The 25,128-nt window shown below is 38.0% G+C and overlaps 1 protein-coding gene across 1 annotated transcript in view; it reads right to left on the bottom strand.

The window, feature by feature from the left end:
- Window positions 1-25,128, bottom strand: part of nrg2b (neuregulin 2b) — a 65,364-nt gene that overhangs the window by 23,910 nt on the left and 16,326 nt on the right. Inside the window, exon 2 of the mRNA XM_055158880.1 lies at window positions 2,380-2,542. Within this exon, the coding sequence (XP_055014855.1) occupies window positions 2,380-2,542 (163 nt within the window). The remainder of the gene's footprint in view (window positions 1-2,379; window positions 2,543-25,128) is intronic.

Below are 25,128 nucleotides of genomic sequence, written 5' to 3'. Positions count from 1 at the left end.
TATAAAGCTGGATTAGTCTGATTTTGTGCTGTTTTTACAGTATATTCTATGAGGGAAAAGTTGAGTACCCCCACGTTTAGGTTTGATATTATGTTGCGTTTGAAGACATTCAAGATTGTTTGGGTAATGCTACTTTCCTTCTCAAAAGGCCAAAACATTTAGTTCCACAGTGTGATGTCATTAAGTGGTAATCCAGGAAGTCTTCACCCGTGTTTTTGAAATGTATCCACACCCTGCTTATGTTTAGCTGAACAATCCTATCTAAAGGTCAATCCACCCACAAAGCCATTCTGCATAAATATACAAAAGAATGATCCAAAACAACATACTACACATATCGTCATGCGATGTACAGTAGTTTTATTAGCTCTATGCATATTGGAAGACTTTGTGTGAATCTTGTTGTAAACTAAGTTCTTTTTTGTAATTAGTGGCAGAACAATTAAATTACAGTATTTTTCAAAGTCACAGCAGATTTAAAGAAGCATGATGAAAAATACAATACAATGTAAAAGTCCCAGGATGTTTGCTTTGACGGCGTGAATAAAATGCTAAAAGGATTTGAAACTATAAGAGAACATCATGACCCCTGCACCACTGTAAATTATCAGTGGGACTTTAGGAAGATGGTATTTGTACGAACTGTGCATAACTCAGAACCTATAATGAAAATGTGCTGTGACAAAAACAACTAAGCAACTCTTAACTTAATGTGCAAAAATTTGGGGCATATAATGTATTATTTGAAAAGTAAAGAGAATATGGTAATGAACATTTAATTTAAAAGGTCCAATATTACACCAAACTGACTCTTCGAGATTTTGTTGTTACTTTATCAAAAACATTATAACATAGATCAGAAATAGTGTAATATTTAAGTTTCAGTGATCATTTCTGTCCCTCCCGAGCCAACTGTCTCGCACAAAGCAGAGTGTGTGGACTTTAAAAACATGGAGGAGCACCACCTCATGACATCAGCTGGTGGGACTGAACTGTCAGAGCTCTTGAAATATGGGCTCTTAAAGTTACATTTTATCTGTTAAAGGTGCACTATGTAACTTTTCAAGTGGGTGTTTGCAACCTGTTGTTATCTCCATGTCAAATGTAAATGCTTTTTCCACAGTATGGCATTAAAGACCTTGAAAACATACATTACACTGTGCACATGGTCATCTCTCCACAGAACTGACCTGTAACTTGACTTGAAATAGTGGTGTCACCTGTTTCTCTATTATATTACGATATATATGAATACTTTAATGGCATACTGTAGAACATTCCAGCAATAACATCTCCATGGATACAAGGTGGCAGGCCCTCCTTCTGAAATGTTACATAATGCAACTTTACTATAATGATATGTGATATATATGGAACTAAACCAGGACTAGAGTGAAGGCAGTCATAGTGAGTAAAAGTGATTGAGCACTGACAGGTATTTAAAATGAAACATAACCCACTGGACATGTTGGACAGGTGAATGAATGAACAAAACAGAAGAGCTCTTAGTGAAATGGAGGCCTAAGCACGCTACACTACTTTACATAAATCAATACAGTCATCTTATTGAAGTACTTATTACACACATGATATTCAAGTTGAGATGACTTTAAAGTGCATTATAGCATGTCCTGACGTGTGTTATTGATAAACTGTCACAAGGGGGACGCAGACAACTTGTCAACTCTGGATTTCAATATATCAATGTAATGCATGTTATTTAAATAATAATAACATCACCACTGTATTAACTGCATATGTAACTTGCAGTTATGCACTTCCACATGTATTATTATTATTATTATTATTATTATATTATTTTATTTTTTTATTATTATTATTTATTTTGTTCTATCTTTATTAGAGGTGCACTTTGTAGCTTTTCTGTGCCTGCCACCAACTTGTTTCCATGGAGATCATATTGCTTGTTATGGAATGTTCCATGACAAAATGTTATTATTGCTAAATAACACTTGCATTCTTATTGTAAGTGAGGTGAACTTGGCCTGATAGCATTACCTTTTTATCTCTAAGAAAAATTAATGTCATACTGTGGAACATTCCAGGAAAAACAGTGACACTTCTATGGAGACAAGCAGGTGGGGGTTGTGAAGCACTGAGATGATTTCAAGATATAATTTCAAATGTATGAATCTGGATTTAATCAATTATTTTATTTAGAACTATATATTTTAAACTACTCAAATAAACTCTATAAATAAAGCTCTTGTCTGGTTCCAATTATGTTAAAACAAAGCACAAATTTAAGTTTAAATGGTGTAACAGCGATTCAAACAGAGCAGTACCTTCAGTTAGCGTCACACCCCTGTGAATTTTGATGACATCAGATGCAAAGTAACTCTCATTTGTGATACTCACTTGTTGGTCTTGATCTTGAGGTCCCGGCCCTTCTGCAGTTCGTGCCCGTCCTTGTACCACCTGAAGCCTGGACTGGGGCTGCCGGCCGCCTCACACTTCAGGTACAATCGCTCGCCCTCTGCCAGGGTCTGCCCGCGCATGGGCCGCAGCCGAGGGGGCGTCGCTATGGAGATACAGGGCAAAGGTCAGACTTCTGTCATCATGTCTTACTGCAGATGTTGCGAAGCACCACATGGGAGTCATCTGTAGCTCAAACTGTGGTTTTATTTCACATCACACACTCTTTTAATTATGCCAGGATGTCATTACCTCTTCAAAAACATACCTGGAGTTCCATTCACACACCTTGTGATGTCATATAGTGGTAGTTTTCAAGTTAACACCTGCCTTTTATTTTTAGTTCAGTAGAGATTGGCAGTTCCAGCACTGAAATTTTCCAAATGATTCTAATAAAGGTGTATGCAGTTTAAAAACACAGTGGAGCATTTCCTGTATTACCACAGAACAGTGTTTTCTATTTGAGATAAAAGCTGAGCCTAAATATGCAGGATTTTTGTGTTAAACATAACATTAAATAAAACACAATCAGCTATGTTTGTGATAAGGAAACAACATGACATAGATCAGAAAATAGCGTAATATGAGCTCTTTAAAATGATTATTTAAAAAGCATCCTTCATTCATTCATGAAAAGCATTTGGTAAACACAGTTAACAAAGAAACTACGTACCATTATCTCAAATTGAAAGCCGATCCATAATTGATGCTCAAATGGGCACTATCTTAAGCTAATGTACTGAACAGGGTTAAACGGGATAACATATATCAATAGTTTAGGTCACTTATGTAAACAGGCTAACGCTAATGCTAATGCTAGGTATTATACGAATGTACAGTTAGCATTAGAGCTAGTTTACTGCCAACTGTAATTAAGACAAAACATTGTTGTTTTCATGTTTATATTAAAGATACCTTACCTTATATGTTTAGTTAATTTTTAATGTGGTTTATAACATAGAGGATTATAACAGAAGTTTAGAAGAAAATTTGCACACTCACCCAAAATCAAAAGTCACTCTAGTCTGAAAATATTTACCACTGTGAAAATGCAACAAAATGATGTACTACTACTACTACTACTACTACTACTACTACTACTACTACTACTACTACTACTACTACAGCAAAAATATAACTTATAACAAAATGTGCTACTACAACTTACAATGCATACAACATACAACTACAACAACTACAAATACTACTACTAGTACAGTTGAATAACATGGACTACATACAGATTTGCAGTACTCCGTGTGTATTGTGGCAGATGTAAATTATACATTGGTTTGAATATTTCATGTGGAGTGAAGCCCCCACAGTCTCAGCTCAGACACAGGAACAGACCGGAGAAAATAAGCAGTGATTTCAATGCTTAAAGGGCCCATATTACACAATTATAATGTTGTTTCCTCATCACAAACATACCTGGAGTGGTGCTTTGTTTCATTCACACATGCTTAACACATAAAACCTGTATTTTAGGCTGAGTTCGTCTCTCAAACTGAAAACACTCTGTTCCACCTTGTGATGTCATGTGGTAATGCAGGAAATGCTACATTGTGTTCTTTAAACTCCATACACTTTCAGTAGAATCATTAGGATGATTTTAGCCCTGGAAATGCCAATCTCTACTGAACTAAATGTAAAAGGGAGCTGTTAAGTTGAAAACTACAGCTTCATGACATCACAAGTTGGAACATTTGGGCTTTGGAGATGTAGACAGACTAATAATAAACTGTTACTCAAACATGTGTGAGTGAAACAAAACACAACTCCAGGTATGTGTGATTATAACATGCTTAAAGCTCACCAGAAATGTGTAATATAGAAACTTTAACGGTACTGTGCCTGATTTTTACCATTTTAAAAACAGAACTAGTTCATTTTAAACAGTTTGCAGTGTACCAAAGTTATTCCTCACATACCTTATACATTCATAGCATACTAATTATTCACTGCACTTAGTTTATAAATGCTTTTCACAGCTTTCAGAGACAAGAGTGAAGTTTTGCCTTCATGGTAATACTAACAACAACTAGCATTCTAAACACACTTCCTAATTATCTGACAAATAAGCACATTATAATTAGATGCAGACAGTACACCGCAGACTTATTTTGACCTCTAGAGCTCAAATACATGGGAAAAATCAGGTTCTGGGCCTTTATGAAATACAATTGCACTTTTCATATTGGCAATATAGAACATTTTCAGGGACACCAAAATAGTCTTTATACTGGTTCATTTGACAAATAAAAAAATTTCTAAGCAGACTTTTGAGAGCAAAAATGAAACAATATGAAACAAAAATGATCACATAAAAAGTTAACAAGAAAAATGTTGTAAACTTACATCTAGCATACAATACAGACAATACACCAGATGCCCTTCCCAACACAACTGGCAATGTGCTATAATTGATATTTTTATGTGCCACCTTCTTCTACTATTCTATTCTGTTATACATGACTTCATTACTAATTTGATTACCTCGATTACCACTAGAATTGCTCCTGTTGTTACTGCAATGCTTAGGACTGTTCAATGAATCACATTTAAAATAGTGATTTCAATTACTATTCTATTCAATTAATGTTGTAATCAAGAATGCAATTAATTACTTTACTGCTGCCACTGCTGTCACTACTACTACTACTACTACTACTACTACACACCTACATACACTTACATACAAGTAAACTGCTACTGCTGCTACTGTTACTTTGACTACTACTACTGCTACTACTACTGCTACTACTGCTGCTACTATTACACCCCTGTACCTACAAAATGTGTATCGTTCAAGATACAGTAAACTGCTACTGCTACTACTACTGCTACTACTACACTTCTACTGCTACTGCTAGTACTGTACTGCTACCACTGTACTTCTACTACTGTAATTACTACTGTACTGCTACTACTACTACTTCTACTACTACTACCTCACAAGGACTCTCTATCTCCTGGTTCAGCCCCCTTGTCACTGAGCCATCTCTGGGCCCTTTCTAGGCCCTCGCTGAGCCTCCTCTGGGCCCTCACTGGGCTCCGTGTCCCTGTGCAGATCAGCTCTGGGTCACAGCTGATGTTCAGACTGTGTTTGGCTCACCTGCCCGTGTGCGTCTGTGAACCTGCAGCAGCCCAGTCCAACACAAGAGCTAAAAATAGAGCTGCTCTGACTCTGCTCCAGGAAATCTGCTTTAGATATGATTTACAGTCACATCACACCAACTCAACACACGTACAGGAGAGAGAGGGAGGGAGGATGGAGAGAGAGAGAGAGGGAGGGAGAAGGGGTGGGGGGAAGAGAGACGAAGAGAGGGAGGGCGAAATAGAAAGATATAGATGAGCGTGGGGAGAGAGAGAGGCAGCAGGAGGAGAGAGCAGAAAGAGGGAGAGGAGTGAGATGGAGAGAGAAAGCGAAAGGTGGAAGGAGGAGAGAGGGTTAGGAGGTGAGGGAGAGTAGAAACAGGGTGAAAGAGGAAGAGAGAGAGTGAAAAAATGGAGAGGGAGACAAAGAGAAACTACCAAGGAGATAGAGAGAAACAGGGGAAGAGGGAGAGAAAAAGAGATGGAGGGAGATAGAGAAAAGCAGAGGGGGGGGTGAAAGATAAATAGAGACAGAGAGAGATACAAGAGAGGGGAATGATGAAGAAAGAGAGAAGAGAGAGAGAGGGTGAGAGAAAAGGGGAACCATATGAATAGAGGAAGAGGAGAGGGAGGAAGAGAGAGAAAACGAAAGAGATCAGAGAGAAAGGGGGGAGGAGTGTCCTGGTGAGGCTAGCTTAGCAATAAGTCAAATTTATTGTTAATTCAATATCTCCAGTGCAATATGAGAGGCACAGAAAGAGCTGCTCTAATGTAGTGGTCTTTGAGGGAGCACCACGTTGCTTTCTCTGTCTAACTACAATCGGACTGTTACAAAACTGCAGGGCTGGAGTCCAAATAGTCCAAATGATGAGTAAAGATGACGCTATTAACATTGTTAACTCCTATCCAGTGATGAAAATAGCTGCCATAGCACAATAAACAATTCGTATGTGTGTGTATTTTTGTTTTAATCATGAAAGGTCCTCAAAATGGCATCTATATGAAAAGGAAGCTTGCTGGTTNCAATATTACACCAAACTGACTCTTCGAGATTTTGTTGTTACTTTATCAAAAACATTATAACATAGATCAGAAATAGTGTAATATTTAAGTTTCAGTGATCATTTCTGTCCCTCCCGAGCCAACTGTCTCGCACAAAGCAGAGTGTGTGGACTTTAAAAACATGGAGGAGCACCACCTCATGACATCAGCTGGTGGGACTGAACTGTCAGAGCTCTTGAAATATGGGCTCTTAAAGTTACATTTTATCTGTTAAAGGTGCACTATGTAACTTTTCAAGTGGGTGTTTGCAACCTGTTGTTATCTCCATGTCAAATGTAAATGCTTTTTCCACAGTATGGCATTAAAGACCTTGAAAACATACATTACACTGTGCACATGGTCATCTCTCCACAGATCTGACCTGTAACTTGACTTGAAATAGTGGTGTCACCTGTTTCTCTATTATATTACGATATATATGAATACTTTAATGGCATACTGTAGAACATTCCAGCAATAACATCTCCATGGATACAAGGTGGCAGGCCCTCCTTCTGAAATGTTACATAATGCAACTTTACTATAATGATATGTGATATATATGGAACTAAACCAGGACTAGAGTGAAGGCAGTCATAGTGAGTAAAAGTGATTGAGCACTGACAGGTATTTAAAATGAAACATAACCCACTGGACATGTTGGACAGGTGAATGAATGAACAAAACAGAAGAGCTCTTAGTGAAATGGAGGCCTAAGCACGCTACACTACTTTACATAAATCAATACAGTCATCTTATTGAAGTACTTATTACACACATGATATTCAAGTTGAGATGACTTTAAAGTGCATTATAGCATGTCCTGACGTGTGTTATTGATAAACTGTCACAAGGGGGACGCAGACAACTTGTCAACTCTGGATTTCAATATATCAATGTAATGCATGTTATTTAAATAATAATAACATCACCACTGTATTAACTGCATATGTAACTTGCAGTTATGCACTTCCACATGTATTATTATTATTATTATTATTATTATTATTATTATTATTATTATTTATTTTGTTCTATCTTTATTAGAGGTGCACTTTGTAGCTTTTCTGTGCCTGCCACCAACTTGTTTCCATGGAGATCATATTGCTTGTTATGGAATGTTCCATGACAAAATGTTATTATTGCTAAATAACACTTGCATTCTTATTGTAAGTGAGGTGAACTTGGCCTGATAGCATTACCTTTTTATCTCTAAGAAAAATTAATGTCATACTGTGGAACATTCCAGGAAAAACAGTGACACTTCTATGGAGACAAGCAGGTGGGGGTTGTGAAGCACTGAGATGATTTCAAGATATAATTTCAAATGTATGAATCTGGATTTAATCAATTATTTTATTTAGAACTATATATTTTAAACTACTCAAAATAAACTCTAATATAATAAAGCTCTTGTCTGGTTCCAATTATGTTAAAACAAAGCACAAATTTAAGTTTAAATGGTGTAACAGCGATTCAAGCAGAGTTAGCGTACACCCCTGTGAATTTTACATCAGACAAAGTAACTGATTTGTGATAGAGTACCATGAATCTGACTTTTCAGCCCAACTATATATGGTCAGAGTCATCATGTCTTACTGCAGAGTTAGCACCACTGTCATAGCTCAAACATGCTCTGGTTCAATTTATGTCATTACCTCTTTCAAAACATACCAGTTCCATTCACACATGTGTCATATATAGTTTTCAAGTTAACACCTGCCTTTTATTTTTAGTTCAGTAGAGATTGGCAGTTCCAGCACTGAATTTTCAAATGATTCTAATAAAGGTGTATGCAGTTTAAAAACACAGTGGAGCATTTCCCTACAGAACAGTGTTTTCTATTTGAGATAAAAGCTGAGCCTAAATATGCAGGATTTTTGTGTTAAACATAACATTAAATAACAGCTATGATGATGACATCAAATAGCGTAATATGAGCTCTTTAAAATGATCTTTAAAAAGGCATCCTTCATTCATTCAGAAAGCATTTGGTAAACACAGTTAACAAAAAACTACGTCATTATCTCAAATTGAAAGCCGATCCATAATTGATGCTCAAATGGGCACACTATCTTAAGCTAATGTACTGAACAGGGTTAACGGGATAACATATATCAATAGTTTAGGTCACTTATGTAAACAGGCTAACGCTAATGCTAATGCTGCTAGGTATTATACGAATGTACGTTAGCATTAGAGCTAGTTTACTGCCAACTGTAATTAAGACAAAATTTGTTGTTTTTCATGTTTATATTAAAGATACCTTTTTATATGTTTAGATCAAAAGTTAATTTTTAATGTGGTTTTATAACATAGAGGATTATAAACAGAAGTTTAGAAAAAATTTGCACACTCACCCAAAATCAAAAGTCACTCTAGTCTGAAAATATTTACCACTGTGAAAATGCAACAAAATGATGTACTACTTACTACTACTACTACTACTACTACTACTACTACTACTACTACTACTACTAATATACTACTACTACACTACTTTAAATTACAATGCTATACAACTTACAATGATACTACTTACAACTACTACTACTAGTACAGTTGAATAACATGGACTACATACAGATTTTGCAGTACTCGTGTGTATTGTGGCAGATGTAAATTATACATTGGTTTGAATATTTCATGTGGAGTGAAGCCCCCACAGTCTCAGCTCAGACACAGGAACACCGAGAGAAAATAAGCAGTGATTTCAATGCTTAAAGGGCCCATATTACACAATTATAATGTTGTTTCCTCATCACAAACATACCTGGAGTGGTGCTTTGTTTCATTCACACATGCTTAATAACATAAAACCTGTATTTTAGGCTGAGTTCGTCTCTCAAACTGAAAAACACTCTGTTCCACCTTGTGATGTCATGTGGTAATGCAGGAAATGCTACATTGTGTTCTTTAAACTCCATACACTTTCAGTAGAATCATTAGGATGATTTTAGCCCTGGAAATGCCAATCTCTAATGAAAAATGTAAAAGGGAGCTGTTAAGTTGAAAACTACAGCTTCATGACATCACAAGTTGGAACATTTGGGCTTTGGAGATGTAGACAGACTAATAATAAACTGTTACTCAAACATGTGTGAGTGAAACAAAACACAACTCCAGGTATGTGATGATTATAACATGCTTAAAGCTCACCAGAAATGTGTGTAATATAGAAACTTTAACGGTACTGTGCCTGATTTTTACCATTTTAAAAACAGAACTAGTTCATTTTAAACAGTTTGCAGTGTACCAAAGTTATTCCTCACATACCTTATACATTCATAGCATACTACTTATTCACTGCACTTAGTTTATAAATGCTTTTCACAGCTTTCAGAGACAAGAGTGAAGTTTTGCCTTCATGGTAATACTAACAACAACTAGCATTCTAAACACACTTCCTAATTATCTGACAAATAAGCACATTATAATTAGATGCAGACAGTACACCGCAGACTTATTTTGACCTCTAGAGCTCAAATACATGGGAAAAATCAGGTTCTGGGCCTTTATGAAATACAATTGCACTTTTCATATTGGCAATATAGAACATTTTCAGGGACACCAAAATAGTCTTTATACTGGTTCATTTGACAAATAAAAAATTTTCTAAGCAGACTTTTGAGAGCAAAAATGAAACAATATGAAACAAAAATGATCACATAAAAAGTTAACAAGAAAAAATGTTGTAAACTTACATCTAGCATACAATACAGACAATACACCAGATGCCCTTCCCAACACAACTGGCAATGTGCTATAATTGATATTTTTATGTGCCACCTTCTTCTACTATTCTATTCTGTTATACATGACTTCATTACTAATTTGATTACCTCGATTACCACTAGAATTGCTCCTGTTGTTACTGCAATGCTTAGGACTGTTCATTTAAAATTGTGATTTCAATTACTATTCTATTCAATTAATGTTGTAATCAAGAATGCAATTAATTACTTTACTGCTGCCACTGCTGTCACTACTACTACTACTACTACTACTACTACACACCTACATACACTTACATACAAGTAAACTGCTACTGCTGCTACTGTTACTTTGACTACTACTACTGCTACTACTGCTGCTACTATTACACCCCTGTACCTACAAAATGTGTATCGTTCAAGATACAGTAAACTGCTACTGCTACTACTACTGCTACTACTACACTTCTACTGCTACTGCTAGTACTGTACTGCTACCACTGTACTTCTACTACTGTAATTACTACTGTACTGCTACTACTACTACTTCTACTACTACTACCTCACAAGGACTCTCTATCTCCTGGTTCAGCCCCCTTGTCACTGAGCCATCTCTGGGCCCTCTCTGGGCCCTTTCTAGGCCCTCGCTGAGCCTCCTCTGGGCCCTCACTGGGCTCCGTGTCCCTGTGCAGATCAGCTCTGGGTCACAGCTGATGTTCAGACTGTGTTTGGCTCACCTGCCCGTGTGCGTCTGTGAACCTGCAGCAGCCCAGTCCAACACAAGAGCTAAAAATAGAGCTGCTCTGACTCTGCTCCAGGAAATCTGCTTTAGATATGATTTACAGTCACATCACACCAACTCAACACACGTACAGGAGAGAGAGGGAGGGAGGATGGAAAGAGAGAGAGAGAGGGAGGGAGAAGGGGTGGGGGGAAAAGAGACGAAGAGAGGGAGGGCGAAATAGAAAGATATAGATGAGCGTGGGGAGAGAGAGAGGCAGCAGGAGGAGAGAGCAGAAAGAGGGAGAGGAGTGAGATGGAGAGAGAAAGCGAAAGGTGGAAGGAGGAGAGAGGGTTAGGAGGTGAGGGAGAGTAGAAACAGGGTGAAAGAGGAAGAGAGAGAGTGAAAAAATGGAGAGGGAGACAAAGAGAAACTACCAAGGAGATAGAGAGAAACAGGGGAAGAGGGAGAGAAAAAGAGATGGAGGGAGATAGAGAAAAGCAGGGGGGGGTGAAAGATAAATAGAGACAGAGAGAGATACAAGAGAGGGGAATGATGAAGAAAGAGAGAAGAGAGAGAGAGGGTGAGAGAAAAGGGGAACCATATGAATAGAGGAAGAGGAGAGGGAGGAAGAGAGAGAAAACGAAAGAGATCAGAGAGAAAGGGGGGAGGAGTGTCCTGGTGAGGCTAGCTTAGCAATAAGTCAAATTTATTGTTAATTCAATATCTCCAGTGCAATATGAGAGGCACAGAAAGAGCTGCTCTAATGTAGTGGTCTTTGAGGGAGCACCACGTTGCTTTCTCTGTCTAACTACAATCGGACTGTTACAAAACTGCAGGGCTGGAGTCCAAATAGTCCAAATGATGAGTAAAGATGACGCTATTAACATTGTTAACTCCTATCCAGTGATGAAAATAGCTGCCATAGCACAATAAACAATTCGTATGTGTGTGTATTTTTGTTTTAATCATGAAAGGTCCTCAAAATGGCATCTATATGAAAAGGAAGCTTGCTGGTTTTGAAATGACATCACAACACTAATACAGAGGGCAGTGCAGCTACAACACTGTTAAAGAAGACATATTGTGCTTGTGTTGTATTTTTTGGCATTTTAAATCACAATATTGGTCTAATAACTTTTTGTTTGGGGGTCTTTCAAGTTCTATGGATATGTCATTGCTCTGCCTGAATGTTCCACAGTATGATATTAAACAGCTCTACTTTACATTTGTCCAATTACGAGTGGTTTTATAGCTCAAAAATAAATAGAAAAACAGATATTCTGACTGTGAGCGGGGTCGCCTCTCCACAGATCTGATCCATGGTGATAAAAAGGTTTAATGCCGTACTGTGAAACACTCCAGACAAAGCAATAACATCTCCATGGAGAAAACCATTTGATGGCCCCACCACCACCAGAAAAGTTACACAATGCATCATTAATGAAAGAAACAAGTTTGCTGACTTCTAGGTTCGAACCCGCAGAGCTGATTCCTTTGAAAAAATACCATATTGCACCATCTGGGAGTATGACATCACCACATTGCCATATTAATCTTATGGTGTAAAGTCCTTTCAAAAGGCAACACACATCTCTGGCTTAACATAAACAGCTGAGGAAGAGAAAAAAGTTACTAGAAACTGCAAAACTCTTAAAGGGCCCATGTTACCCTATTTTCTGATGTTATAATGTTGTTTCCTAATCAAAAACATACCTGAAGTTGTGTTTTGTTTCACACACATGCACACAAATCCTACATATTTAGGCTGGGTCCTTCTCTCAAACAGAAAAACAGTGTGTTTTTAAACTTCATACATCTTCAGAATAATCATCTGGATCATTTCAACCCTGGAATGGCCAATCTCTGCTGAACAAAAAGGTAAAATATAGCTGTTAACTTAAAAACTACTGCTTCATGACATCACAAGGTGGAACAGAGCCTTTTGAGCATTGGAGATGTGACAGAATAATAAACCAGGATTACTTAAACATGTGTGAATGAAACAAAACACAACTCCAGGTATGATTTTGATGAGGAAGCAACTTTCTAACATGGCTTAAAGCTCACAAAATCAGTTTTGTGTAATATAGGACATTTAAGTGTGACTCTCGCTGTGTTGCTCTTATGCCCAGAGGTTGGGACTTGGCCCTCAGATTAACATTTTCTCCAAGTTTCTGTGTTCATACATGTTTTAAGATATGGATATGTTTAAGCTATGAAAATACATGTTATTTACTTTTTTAAACATAAGATAGATACATTTTATGGCATACCATGGAACATTGCAGGCAAAGCAGTAACATGTCCATGGAGACAATTAGGTGGCGGACCCTCTACCTGAAAAGTTGCATGAGGAGAAGACAGTTTTGTTTTGTGAAAGTAGCTCACACCATACTAGTAATGTTAGAGATCCACACTGTTTAGAATACAATGAGAAATTCACTATAGCTGACCAGGCCACATGGCAACACCAATACAGAATCAGTCCTTTTCTAATGATCCGCCTTTGTTCATTTTCCGCTCGGTTCAACACGCAAAACCCAACAGTGGTCACACATCAAGACCTAAAGCAGGACTAATCCAGGACTAAACCAGGAGTAAATGAGGACTAAACCAGAATTAATCCAGGGCTAAATCGGGACTACACTAGGACTAAACTAGTATTAAACAGTATTGAACCAGTATTAAATCAGTAGTAAATCACGACTAAACCATTACTAGATCAGGACTAAACCAGGAGTAAATCAGGACTAGACCAGGACTAGACCAGGATTAGACCAGGACTAAACCAGGACTAAACCAGGAGTTAATCAGGACTAGACCAGGACTAAACCAAGAGTAAATCAGAAGTAAATCAGGACTTGACCAGGACTAAAAAAGGACTAAACCAGGAGTTAATCAGGACTAGACCAGGACAAAATCAGAAGTAAATCAGAAGTAAATCAGGACTAGACCAGGACTAGATCAGGGTTAAAGCAGGACTAAACCAGGACTGGAACATCTGCATCAAACAAATGTAAACATACCGGTTTATAGCTACAAAGTTAATTTACATCAGCAGTCCCTATGGTAACACAAAAAGTACAACATACAATTGATGTGATAAATAAATACAACACAAGGAGATGTTAAAAAGTAAGGATACAGAAGATAGGGCTACACTTTGAGTAGCCCTTTAATATTAGTCTGTCTACAGCTCCAAAGCTCAAAATACTCTGTTCCACCTTGTGATGTCATGAAGTGGTAGTTTTCAGGTGAACAGCTCATTTTACCTTTTGTTCAGTAGAGATTGGCAATTCCAGAGCTGATTATCCAATGATTCTAGTGAAGGTGTATGGAGTGTATGGAGCACTTTCTGCATTACCACATGACATCACAAGGTGGAACAGAATGTTTTCTGTTTGAGAGAGAAACTAAATGCTTTTGAGAAGAAGCCTAAATATGCAGGGTCTGTGTGAATGAAACAAAACACAACTCCAAGTATGTTTGCGATGAGGAAACAACATAACATAGTTTTACATTTTACATTTAGTTCATCACAAGGTGGAGTGTTTTCTGTTTGAGAGAAGAACTCAGCCTAAATATGCAGAGTTTGTGTGTTAAACATGCGTGAATAAAACGGAAAAAACAACTCCATATATGTTTGTGATGAGGAAATAACATTATAACATAGATCAGAAAACAGAGTAATATGGGCCCTTTAATATGCTACACACAGGGGGCAGTAGAGACCTGGTGTGTCCATATGTTCAACAGTAAATGCACCTGTCAGCCATCCGTCTCTCCCCTCTCTCACCTGTCTCCCCTGTCTCCCCTCTCCCTCCCCTTAAGTTAGTCTCATTTAGTGGAGCTCAGTCTCCTCCAGGACAGGCCCATAAAGAGACAGAGAGAGAGAAAAGAATCCAGTACTGTAACTTTCTGTAAATGAGAGATGTGGCTACTTTCTTGGTACTACTGGGGAACTTTTAGATATTTTTTCTCTTTAGAGTGTTATCACAACACAAATGTCATGTATTCCACTAAAGAAATTTAATATTAAAAGGACACAGAGTAATTGTTTGATGGAGGGTCCACCACCTGCTTCATTTTCATATCAAAGCTACATTTATGCAAGTATTCAAATCAGTAGTAGCAGTAGTAGTGGTAGTCGAGGTTGTAGTGGTCATAGTGGTAGTACTAGTATTAACAATGATAGTCGTAGTGGTGGTAGTAGTAGTAGTAGTAGTAGTAGTAGTAGTAGTAGTAGTAATAGTAGTAGTAATAGAAATAGTAGTAGTAGTAGTAGTAGAGGTAGTAGCGGTAGTAGTGGTAGCACTAGTAGTAACAGTGATAGTCATAGTGGTGGTAGTAGTAGTAGTAGAGGTAGTAGCGGTAGTAGTGGTCGTAGTGGTAGTACTAGTAGTGGTGGTAGTAGTAGTAGTGTAGTAGTAGTAGTAGTGTAGTAGTAGTAGGTAGTAGTAGTAGAGTAGTGTAGTGTAGTAGTAGTAGTAGTAGTAGTAGTAGTAGTAGTAGTAGGTGTAGTGGTAGTAGTGGTAGTACTAGTATTAAGAGTGATAGTCATAGTGGTGGTAGTAGTAGTAGTAGTGGTAGTAGTAATGGTAGTAGTAGTAGTAGTAGTAGTAGTAGTAGTAGTAGTAGTAGTAGTAGTAGTAGTAGTAGTAGTAGTAGTAGTAATAGAGTAATAGTAGTAGTAGTAGTAGTAGAGGTAGTAGCGGTAGTAGTGGTAGCACTAGTAGTAACAGTGATAGTCGTAGTGGTGGTAGTAGTAGTAGTAGAAGTAGTAGCGGTAGTAGTGGTCGTAGTGGTAGTACTAGTAGTGGTGGTAGTAGTAGTGGTAGTACTAGTAGTGGTGGTAGTAGTAGTGGTAGTAGTAATGGTAGTAGTACTAGTAGGAGTAGTGGTGGTAGTAGTAGTGGTAGTACTAGTAGTAACAGTAGTAGTGGTGGTAGTAGTAGTAGTAGTAGTAGTAGTAGTTAGTAGTAAGTAGTGGTAGTAGTAGTGATAGTAGTAATGGTAGTAGTAGTAGTAGTAGTAGTAGTAGTAGTAGTAGTAGTAGTAGTAGTAGTAGTAGTAGAGGTGGTGGTGGTGGTAGTATGGTAGTAGTGGTAGTCGAGGTTGTAGTGGTCGTAGTGGTAGTACTAGTATTAACAGTGATAGTCGTAGTGGTGGTAGTAGTAGTAGTGGTAGTAGTAATGGTAGTAGTAGTAGTAGTAGTAGTAGTAGTAGTAGTAGTAGTAGTAGTAGTAGTAGTAGTAGTAGTAGTAGTAATAGAAATAGAAAGTAGTAGTAGTAGAGGTAGTAGCGGTAGTAGTGGTAGTACTAGTAGTAACAGTGATAGTCGTAGTGGTGGTAGTAGTAGTAGTAGTAGTAATAATAGTAATAGTAGTAGTAGTAGTAGTAGTAGTAGTAGTAGTAGAGGTAGTAGCGGTAGTAGTGGTCGTAGTGGTAGTACTAGTAGTGGTGGTAGTAGTAGTGGTAGTAGTAATGGTAGTAGTAGTAGTAGGAGTAGTAACAGTAGTAGTAGTAGTGGTGGTAGTAGTAGTGGTAGTAGTAGTGGTAGTAGTAGTGATAGTAGTAGTAGTAGTAGTAGTAGTAGTAGTAGTAGTAGTAGTAGTAGTAGTAGTAGTAGTAGTAGTAGTAGTAAGGTGGTTTGGTGGTTTAAGTTCAGTATAGCAACATGCTGAAGCAGTTACGGATGTAGTTAAATTATATAAGAAGCAGTGTGTTCGCAGATCTCTGAGATAAAATCATAGATATTTCTTGCTTAAATCTGCTTAGAAACTCAAATAATATTAATAAAGTCCAGTCAAACCTTTTTCTTACAGGATGTTGGTCTATTTTGGTGTTAAAATCTTTGTTAGTAGTAGTATAGTAGTAGTGGTGTGCCATTAGTAGTAGTGAATAGTGGTGGTGGTTGGTAGTATAGTAGCTAGTGTAGTCAGGTTGTTTTGGTAGTGGTAGTACAGTACAAACAGTAGTTGTCGTAGTGTAGTAGTATAGTAGTGGTAGTAGTCGGTAGTTAGTAGTGATAGTAGTAATGGAGTAGTGTAGTAGTAGTAGTATAGTAGTAGTAGTAGTGTAGTGGTGGTGTCGGTTAGTATGTGTAGTAGTAATCGAGTTGTTAGTGGTAATATAGTGGTAGTACTAGTTGAGTAGTAGTTATGGTAGTACTAGTATTAGGTCAGTGGTAGTCTAGTGTGGTAGTAGTAGTAGTAAGTGGTGGTAGTATAGTTAGTAGTAGTAGTTAGTAGTAGCAGTTTTGGTAGTAGTTTATAGTAATGGTAGCTATAGTATAGACAATAAGTAGTAGAGTGTAGCGGTAAGTGTGGTCATATGGTAGTAGTAATGATAGCTCGTAATTGGTAGTAGTAGTAGTAGTAGTAATAGTATATTAGTAGTAGTAGATAGTGTAGTATAATAGTAGTGTAGTCGTAGTAGGTAAGTACTTGTAGTGGTATAGTAGTAGTGGTAGTAGTGGTTAGTATTTAAGGAGTTAGTTACGTAGTAGTGGTAGTGGTCAGTGGTAGTATAGTAGTCGAGTAGTAATGGCTTAGTAGTAGTAGTGTGATAGTATTTATTGGTGGTAGTATAGTAGTAATGATAGTAAGTTAATCGGTAGTAGTAGTAGGAGTAGTAGTAGTATAGTAAGTAAAGGTTTTTAAGTTAGTACTGCATGCTAAGATTAGTTTTATATAGAAGCAGTGTTGTGTTCGGCAATCTCTGAGATAAAATCATAGATTTCTTGCTTAAATCTGCTTAGAAACTAAATCAAATTAATAATCCAGTCATGTTTTTTTTCTTGCAGGATGTTGGTTTTTTTTGTTCTTTTTGTCCCGTTTTTCCAAAACCTTGTGCGTTTGAGCATCTCTAAAAGTGTTTTTCAGCAGATTAAAGCACTGGGGGCTTCTGTCAGACACAAAAATACTCTGAACAGTTCTATTCACAAATGTATTCATATATACACTCTATACACTCAGCAGAACCCCACACCTGAACATACCAGCTGCACTGTCCAGGACAAAGTACAGCACCTTCAGTAAAAATAAGAAACATTAGTAAGCATTTCCAGTGTCTCCATATGTTGGACTGAAATTGGATTGCACTGACTCTCATACTTGTGGGTGACATTATTATTTAATTTTCTGATTTGTTCATCCTGCAAATAACACAGTACATTAAAGATTAAAGTTCTCAGTACTCATAAAAAATAAAGAAATAAAAAATGAATATGGAAAAGGCCTTATAACACGCTACAATGATAAAGTCGTGGATCATCTTGTACAAATATAAGACTTGTTTTACTAAATATTAAAGGTGCATTGTGTAACTTTTCTGGTGGAGGGTCCGTCAAATGATTTTCTCCATGGAGATGTTATTGCTTTGTCTGGAATGTTTCACAGTATGGCATTAAACCTTTTTATCTTCATGGAGACCAAACCAGGCCAAGTTACAGGACAGATCTGCAGAGAGAAAACCTCGCTGACAGCCAGAATGTCTCTTTTTCTTGGTATTTTTGAGCTATAAATCCACCTGTAATTGAATAAATATAAGGTAGAGCCATTTAATGTCATACTGTGGAACATTCCAAACAGAGCAATCCATAGAAATAGGCAGGTGACAGGCCCCTAACCAAAAACTACTGCACCTGTAACAGTATATCTTAATGTGAATGAGCTTAATACTGATTTAGAGTCAAAATAAATAGGAAAATAAATAAAAAGTTAATTTCATGTTCTTGCTTGTTGCGTGGACAGCCTTTGGGGCCCCTGGTCCTGGACCTCACTTTGGGAATCACTGCATTACATAACTTAAATGCCCAATGAAACAGTACTATATCATTGGGATTTGTTTTACCTACACTGGTACTAATACTACTACTACTACAGCTACTAATACTGCTACTACTACAAAAATGTATGTAATATTCTCTGTCTATTCGTAAGACTCACCTGTACAAGTTGCTGACCTAAGAGTTATGTATCACTAAGAGAGAGACTGAAGAGAAGGAAAAAAGAGAGAGAGAGAAGAGGGAGAGAAAGAGGGGGTAGATTAAAAAAGAGAGAAAGAAGTAAAGTAGAGAGAGTGTATGCGTGTGTGTAAGAAAGTGAGGGAGAGGGGAGAGGGTGAGTGATAGGTGAGAGAAGAAAGAATAGGGAGAGAGGCAGAGAGAAAGGGGAGGGGGCGGAATCAGCCACAAATTGACACGCTGTTGAACCAATCAGCTGCAACTGGACCTCAGGGCTGACCAATCAGAGTCCACCATTGCTCCCATCACTGGGCCAGAGCTGGTCCTTGTCAAGGTCAGCCCACAGCAGCACTGAAGCATGTGGGCCTGGAACTATAAGGCTGAACAATTTGGGAAAAGATATGTTACTGATTTATGTTTGAACAATAGGATTCTGTTCACATTTTAAAGGTCCTTTTTTTAATGTAAATTTATTCTTGTGAGCTTTTCAGTCATGTTAAAATGTTGTTACCTCCTCAAAAATATGCCTAGAGTTTGAGTAACCTTCTATTATTCGTCTGTCTGCATCTTCAAAGCTCAAAATGCTCTGTTCCACCTTGTGATGTCATGAGGTGGTATAGTTTTCAAGTTAACAGCTCCAAAAACATTCCAGGCATGAAAATATTGAAATGATGAAGGTGTGTACATTCACTAGAATCAGTAGAGTTTAAAACACAATGGAGTCCTGTATTACCACATGACATCACAAGGTGTTTTCTGTTTGAGAGAAAAACTCAGCCTAAATATTCAGGGTTTGTGTGTTAAACTTGTGACTGAAACTAAACACAACAACTGTTTGTGATGAGGAGGAAACATTATAACATGGATCAGAAAATAGCGTAATATGGGCCCTTTAAACTAGACCAGATTTGGCAGAGATATTCCAGGTTGCTCTGAATTGTAATGGTGAATGGAAATGATTTTGTAAATAAATAACCCTGGTCCTTTTGGCTAATCACGTTTATCCGCTAATGTAATGAGCGGCTAACGGCTCTTTAGTCATGTGACCAGAGCTCGTTAATGAAGAGTGGGCAGAATATGCCTCTGTCCCTCCTATGTGTGCAGAACTACAGCTCTGTTACAGCTCTGAGGCTCTTTCTGTTCACATAAGGAAGGAATGGAGCGGATGGATTTAACTTGTCAAATATCTGATATGCAAAACCTATGTAATAAATGTATGGGCAAAAAGGACACAGAGACACATCAAGGACTAAACCAGAGCTAAACCAGGACTCTGTAGGTCTAAACAGAGCTAAAACCAGGACTAAACCAGGACTAAATCATTCAGGGCTCTACCGGGTCATAACGGTCATGCTAAACCAAATAAACCAGGACTAAACCAGGACTAAACTAGGACTAAGCCATTCAGGACTCAACCAGGTCGTAACAATACTTAACCAGGACTAAACCAGAACTAAACCAGGACTAAACCAGGACTAAACCAAACTAAACCAGGATTAAACTAGGACTAAACCAGCACTAAACTAGGAGTAAACCATTCAGGACTCATCCAGGGCGTAACAATACTAAACCACATCTAAACCAGGACTAAACCAGGATTTAACAAGGACTAGACCAGGACTAAACCATTCATGACTAGCTCATAACAGTACTTTACCAGAACTAAACCAGGACTAGACTAGGACTAATTCAGGACCCTGCCTCTGCCTTGCCTCAACCAAGTCATAAGGATAGTTAACCAGAGCTAAAGCAGGACTACACAAGGACTAAACTGAGACTAGACCAGGACTAAATGTGGACTAGACCAGGATTAAACCAGGACTAAATCATTCAGGGCTCTACCAGGTTATAACGGTCATGCTAAACCAAATAAACCAGGACTAAACTAGGACTAAGCCATTCAGGACTCAACCAGGTCGTAACAATACTTAACCAGGACTAAACCAGAACTAAACCAGGACTAAACCAGCACTAAACCAGGATTAAACTAGGACTAAACCAGCACTAAACTAGGAGTAAACCATTCAGGACTCATCCAGGGCGTAACAATACTAAACCACATATAAACCAGGACTAAACCAGGATTTAACTAGGACTAGACCAGGACTAAACCATTCACGACTAGCTCATAACAGTACTTTACCAGAACTAAACCAGGACTACACTAGGACTAATTCAGGACCCTGCCTCTGCCTTGCCTCAACCAAGTCATAAGGGTAGTTATCCAGAGCTAAAGCAGGACTACACAAGGACTAAACCGAGACTAGACCAGGACTAAATGTGGACTAGACCAGGATTAAACCAGGACTAAACCAGAACACTACTAGAACTCTACCTGGTCTAAACAAGGCTAAACCAGGACACCAATACCAGTCTTGATATTGGTGCTAATACTGTAAAATTTTATGTATTAAATGTATTCAGCTCAGAACCTACAAATCAGTTTTGTGTGTGTATGTGTGTATGTGTGTGTGCGTAAATGTATGAAACCAAAGCGCATCTCCTTCCTGTCTGTATCTTGTGCTGCCATCGTGTGATTTCTGCATCGCACAGCTGTCACCATGGCGACGGGGAGGGGAGTGAGCGAGAGGAAGAGAGAGAGAGAGAGAGAGAGAGAGAGAGAGAGGGAGAGAGCTGAGTATAAAAAAGAAAGATGGAGAAATACCACTAGAGCACCAGACAACCTCTGCAGTGAGAGACGCTTTACATTTTGGCTGCAGTTATTCAAGTCTTTTTCTGTCCTTTGCAAACCTTTAAATAAAAAATAAAATTCTGTGTAAAAGCTGCTAACCCTGAAATTTACAACCTTACAAACATGCCCTGAAATGCATTTGACTGTTGTGTTAGTTTATCGCTTCATATTTCAGTCTTCTCTCAAATGTAATGCTTTCAGGTTGTGCTTAAAATGTGTACAGTGAAATAAATTCAAAGGGTGTTCGCTCCCAGATTGAAAATTTTACCGATATTTTTATGGTTTTAAAATACTTTGAAATACACCAAGACAAACTGAGAGAGAAATCCCAGTGGTTAAAACTGGATTTGAAAAGAAATACAGAGACAGAGAGGGAGACGAAGAGAGAAAACTGGAAACCTGTATATTTGTACACAACACAAAAGGTGGCTTTCAGATTTGCACATTATCTTTTGACTTCAGTCCTCAGTGCACTGAAATCCTGGAGGGAGTTGAGGGAAACTAAACTAATATGTACAAGGAACAAGGATAGTAAGTTTTAGTTCTGTGTTTGAGCTGATTTCAACAGAAAAACATGAATCATAATATGACAATTTCACCAAATTAGCATGACCTTTCCAGTTGCTTTTGATTGTGATTTAAGATGAATCATGTAACTTTTCAATGCCACCTTCTTGTCTCTATGGAGATGATGATGCCTGGAAAGTTCCACAGTATGGTTTTCACTTATCTGCATGGAGACAAGCAATGTGGCACAATCAGGCCATGTTAAAAGGTCAGATATAGTATAATGGATATTTTTCCAGATACTTTTTTTTTCAGATAATCACCTGTAATTAAAAAAAAAAAATAAAAATAAAAATAATAATAATAATGGCATAGTCTGGAACATTTCACACAAAGCAATAACGTCTCAAAGGAGGCAAGCAGGTGCTGTACAGAAAAGTTACGTACTGCACCTTTAATAATTGCAGGTTTTTGTCAAAGACCATTTAAGGGGCCACTAAACACCAAAATCACTTTTTCTTTCTAAAATAGAAGTGTACACTTATCCCTGGCCTTATTTTGGCATTTTAGTGCATATTTGTTAAAAATCTGACTTTTGGGTCAAATGTCGTGTCTGTAACGGCCCCTTTAGGATAATCTACGGCCAGTACATTTGAATTTTCAGGGTGGACTAATGGCTGCCAATGAGTTAGATGCAGGTTATTATGTGATGAGCACAGTCACTGGCGGTCTCTCAGCCCCTCTCATACCTGGCACCGTTGGTCTGTGCCATGGTGGATTGTTGTGGTTATCAGTCGGCTGTCAATCATCGCTCCAGAGCCTGTCCCACACCCGCTCCTCCCAACCCATTGGGCACCACCCACACTGGAGGATTTTTCTGATTTTGCTTAGGGGTGGAGTAAAGTTTTGGGAGGATGTTTAATGGCTCTTCAAATTGCCTTTTCTATTTGGCTGCTAGTACTCTTACAGCTCTGTAGTGTAGTCTGATCTATTACGTGATTGTTGTGTCATTTATTTAACACAGTGCTCCATCCTGACTGGTCAGTGACACCTGTACATCTGGTTTAATAGAGTGAGGGGCGGGTGTAGGACTGGCCTTCACCTGTCTTCATTGTGATCCGTGTCCTTCATAGACATCCATAAAAGCAATATACATCTATGACCTCTCGTGACCCCGGAACAGTGACCCTGGGCTGAGGGGGATCTGTGCTCTTCAGATCTGACCTGTGTCATGGTCTCCTCATACAGCACTTACTCACAACAACAATCACACTGTTTAGTTTTATCATGATAGTTTAGACATATTGTGCTTGTGTTTGCTGTATTGTAAAACACCTATGAGCATGATGCTGTCATTTGGACATTTTAAATCACAATATTGATCTAAAGCGCATTAGAAAATGGTGGTGCCCAATGGGAGCTGACGTCGCATCACAACAGAGAACTGTGAAGTTGTTGGGACCTCCTATCACCCTAGCAAGCTGCAGATTTACAGAAAAATTGAACCAAAATGACAACACAATGTTGATAATTCCTATAGAAAATAAGATAAGATAAAATAAGAAAATAAAAATGGAAACAAATTAAGTAGAGAGCAGTGGCCGTATACCTGTGGTAGTGAAAACAGGAGTTAATCTGCAATATGGCATTTTGAAAATAAACCATTAAAGATTCCTCAAACATGCACAGGAATCACTCCAAATACAACTTCGAGTGAGTAAATGAGAGAAGGAAACAACTATAACATGGTTAAAAGCTGTGAAATGTCGATTTTTCATGATAGGTCTGCTTTAAAGTGAGATGGGACAGGCAAAACGATATAAATAAATGCACTGGAATAATGGACCTCGACTAGAGCTGAAAGATTAATCAAAATCAAACTGAAATCGCAATTTGAGTGGACGCAATTAGGAAATCTCAAAGACTGCATTTTTTGAAGTACCATAATTTCCTCCACAAACAACTAAATATCCAATCTTACTCTGCTAAAATCTGCTAACCCTGTACTGTAGATCTATACAAACATGTTCTGAAATGTGATTCTTTTATTAGTTAGTCACTTTATATTTCAGTCTTTTGAATTTAAAATAATTAAGGTCAATATGACACTATTTTTTGATCTATGTTATAATGTTGTTTCCTCATTGCAAACAGACCTGGAGTTGTGTTTTGTTTCATTCACACATGTTTAACTCACAAACTCTGCATATTTAGGCTGAGTTCTTCTCTCAAACAGAAAACACTCTGTTCCACCTTGTGATGCCATGATTGTGTTTTTAAACTCCATAAACCATCTCTTGAATCATTTGGGTACCCAATCTGTACTGAATAAAAGGTAAAAGGTAGCTGTTAACTTGAATACTACCACTACATGACATCACAAGGTGGAACAGAGCATTTTGAGTTTTGGAAATGTAGTCAGACTAAACATGTATAAAAATTGATTGATTGATTGATAGCATTTATATAGCGCCTTTCAAGATACCCAAAGCGCTTTACAGTTCATTATTCAGTCACTCCACACTCAGTGGTGGTAAGCTACTACTGTAGTCACAGCTGCCCTGGGACAGACTGACAGAAGCGAGGCTGCCAATCTGCACCATCAGCCCCTCTGACCACCACCATCACTCACTCACGCTCACACCAGTAAATGAAACAAAACACTATGTTGTTGATGAAGTAACAACATTATAACGTGCCTTAAAGCTCACAAGAGTCAATTTTGTGTAATACAGGACCTTTAAAAAGGCTTGTAAATATGAAACCAAAATTGTGATATGGAGCTAAGAAATTTGTGACACTTCTATCTTCAGCACCAAACACGTATAACTCCAGTATGGAATTAAACTTTTCAGTGTCCATAGAAACAAACAGGAGATGCCACCCGGCCAATTTACAGGTGAGATCTGTGAAGAGGCGACCCCGCTCACAGTAAGAATGCATGTTTTTAAAG

This window comes from Boleophthalmus pectinirostris, unplaced genomic scaffold (genome assembly GCF_026225935.1).
Source record: "Boleophthalmus pectinirostris isolate CB_2022bp ecotype Guang Dong unplaced genomic scaffold, ASM2622593v1 HiC_scaffold_23, whole genome shotgun sequence".
Taxonomy (NCBI): domain Eukaryota; kingdom Metazoa; phylum Chordata; class Actinopteri; order Gobiiformes; family Gobiidae; genus Boleophthalmus; species Boleophthalmus pectinirostris.
Note: the sequence above shows the minus strand (reverse complement) of the source record. Positions and strands in the feature narration are given on the sequence as shown.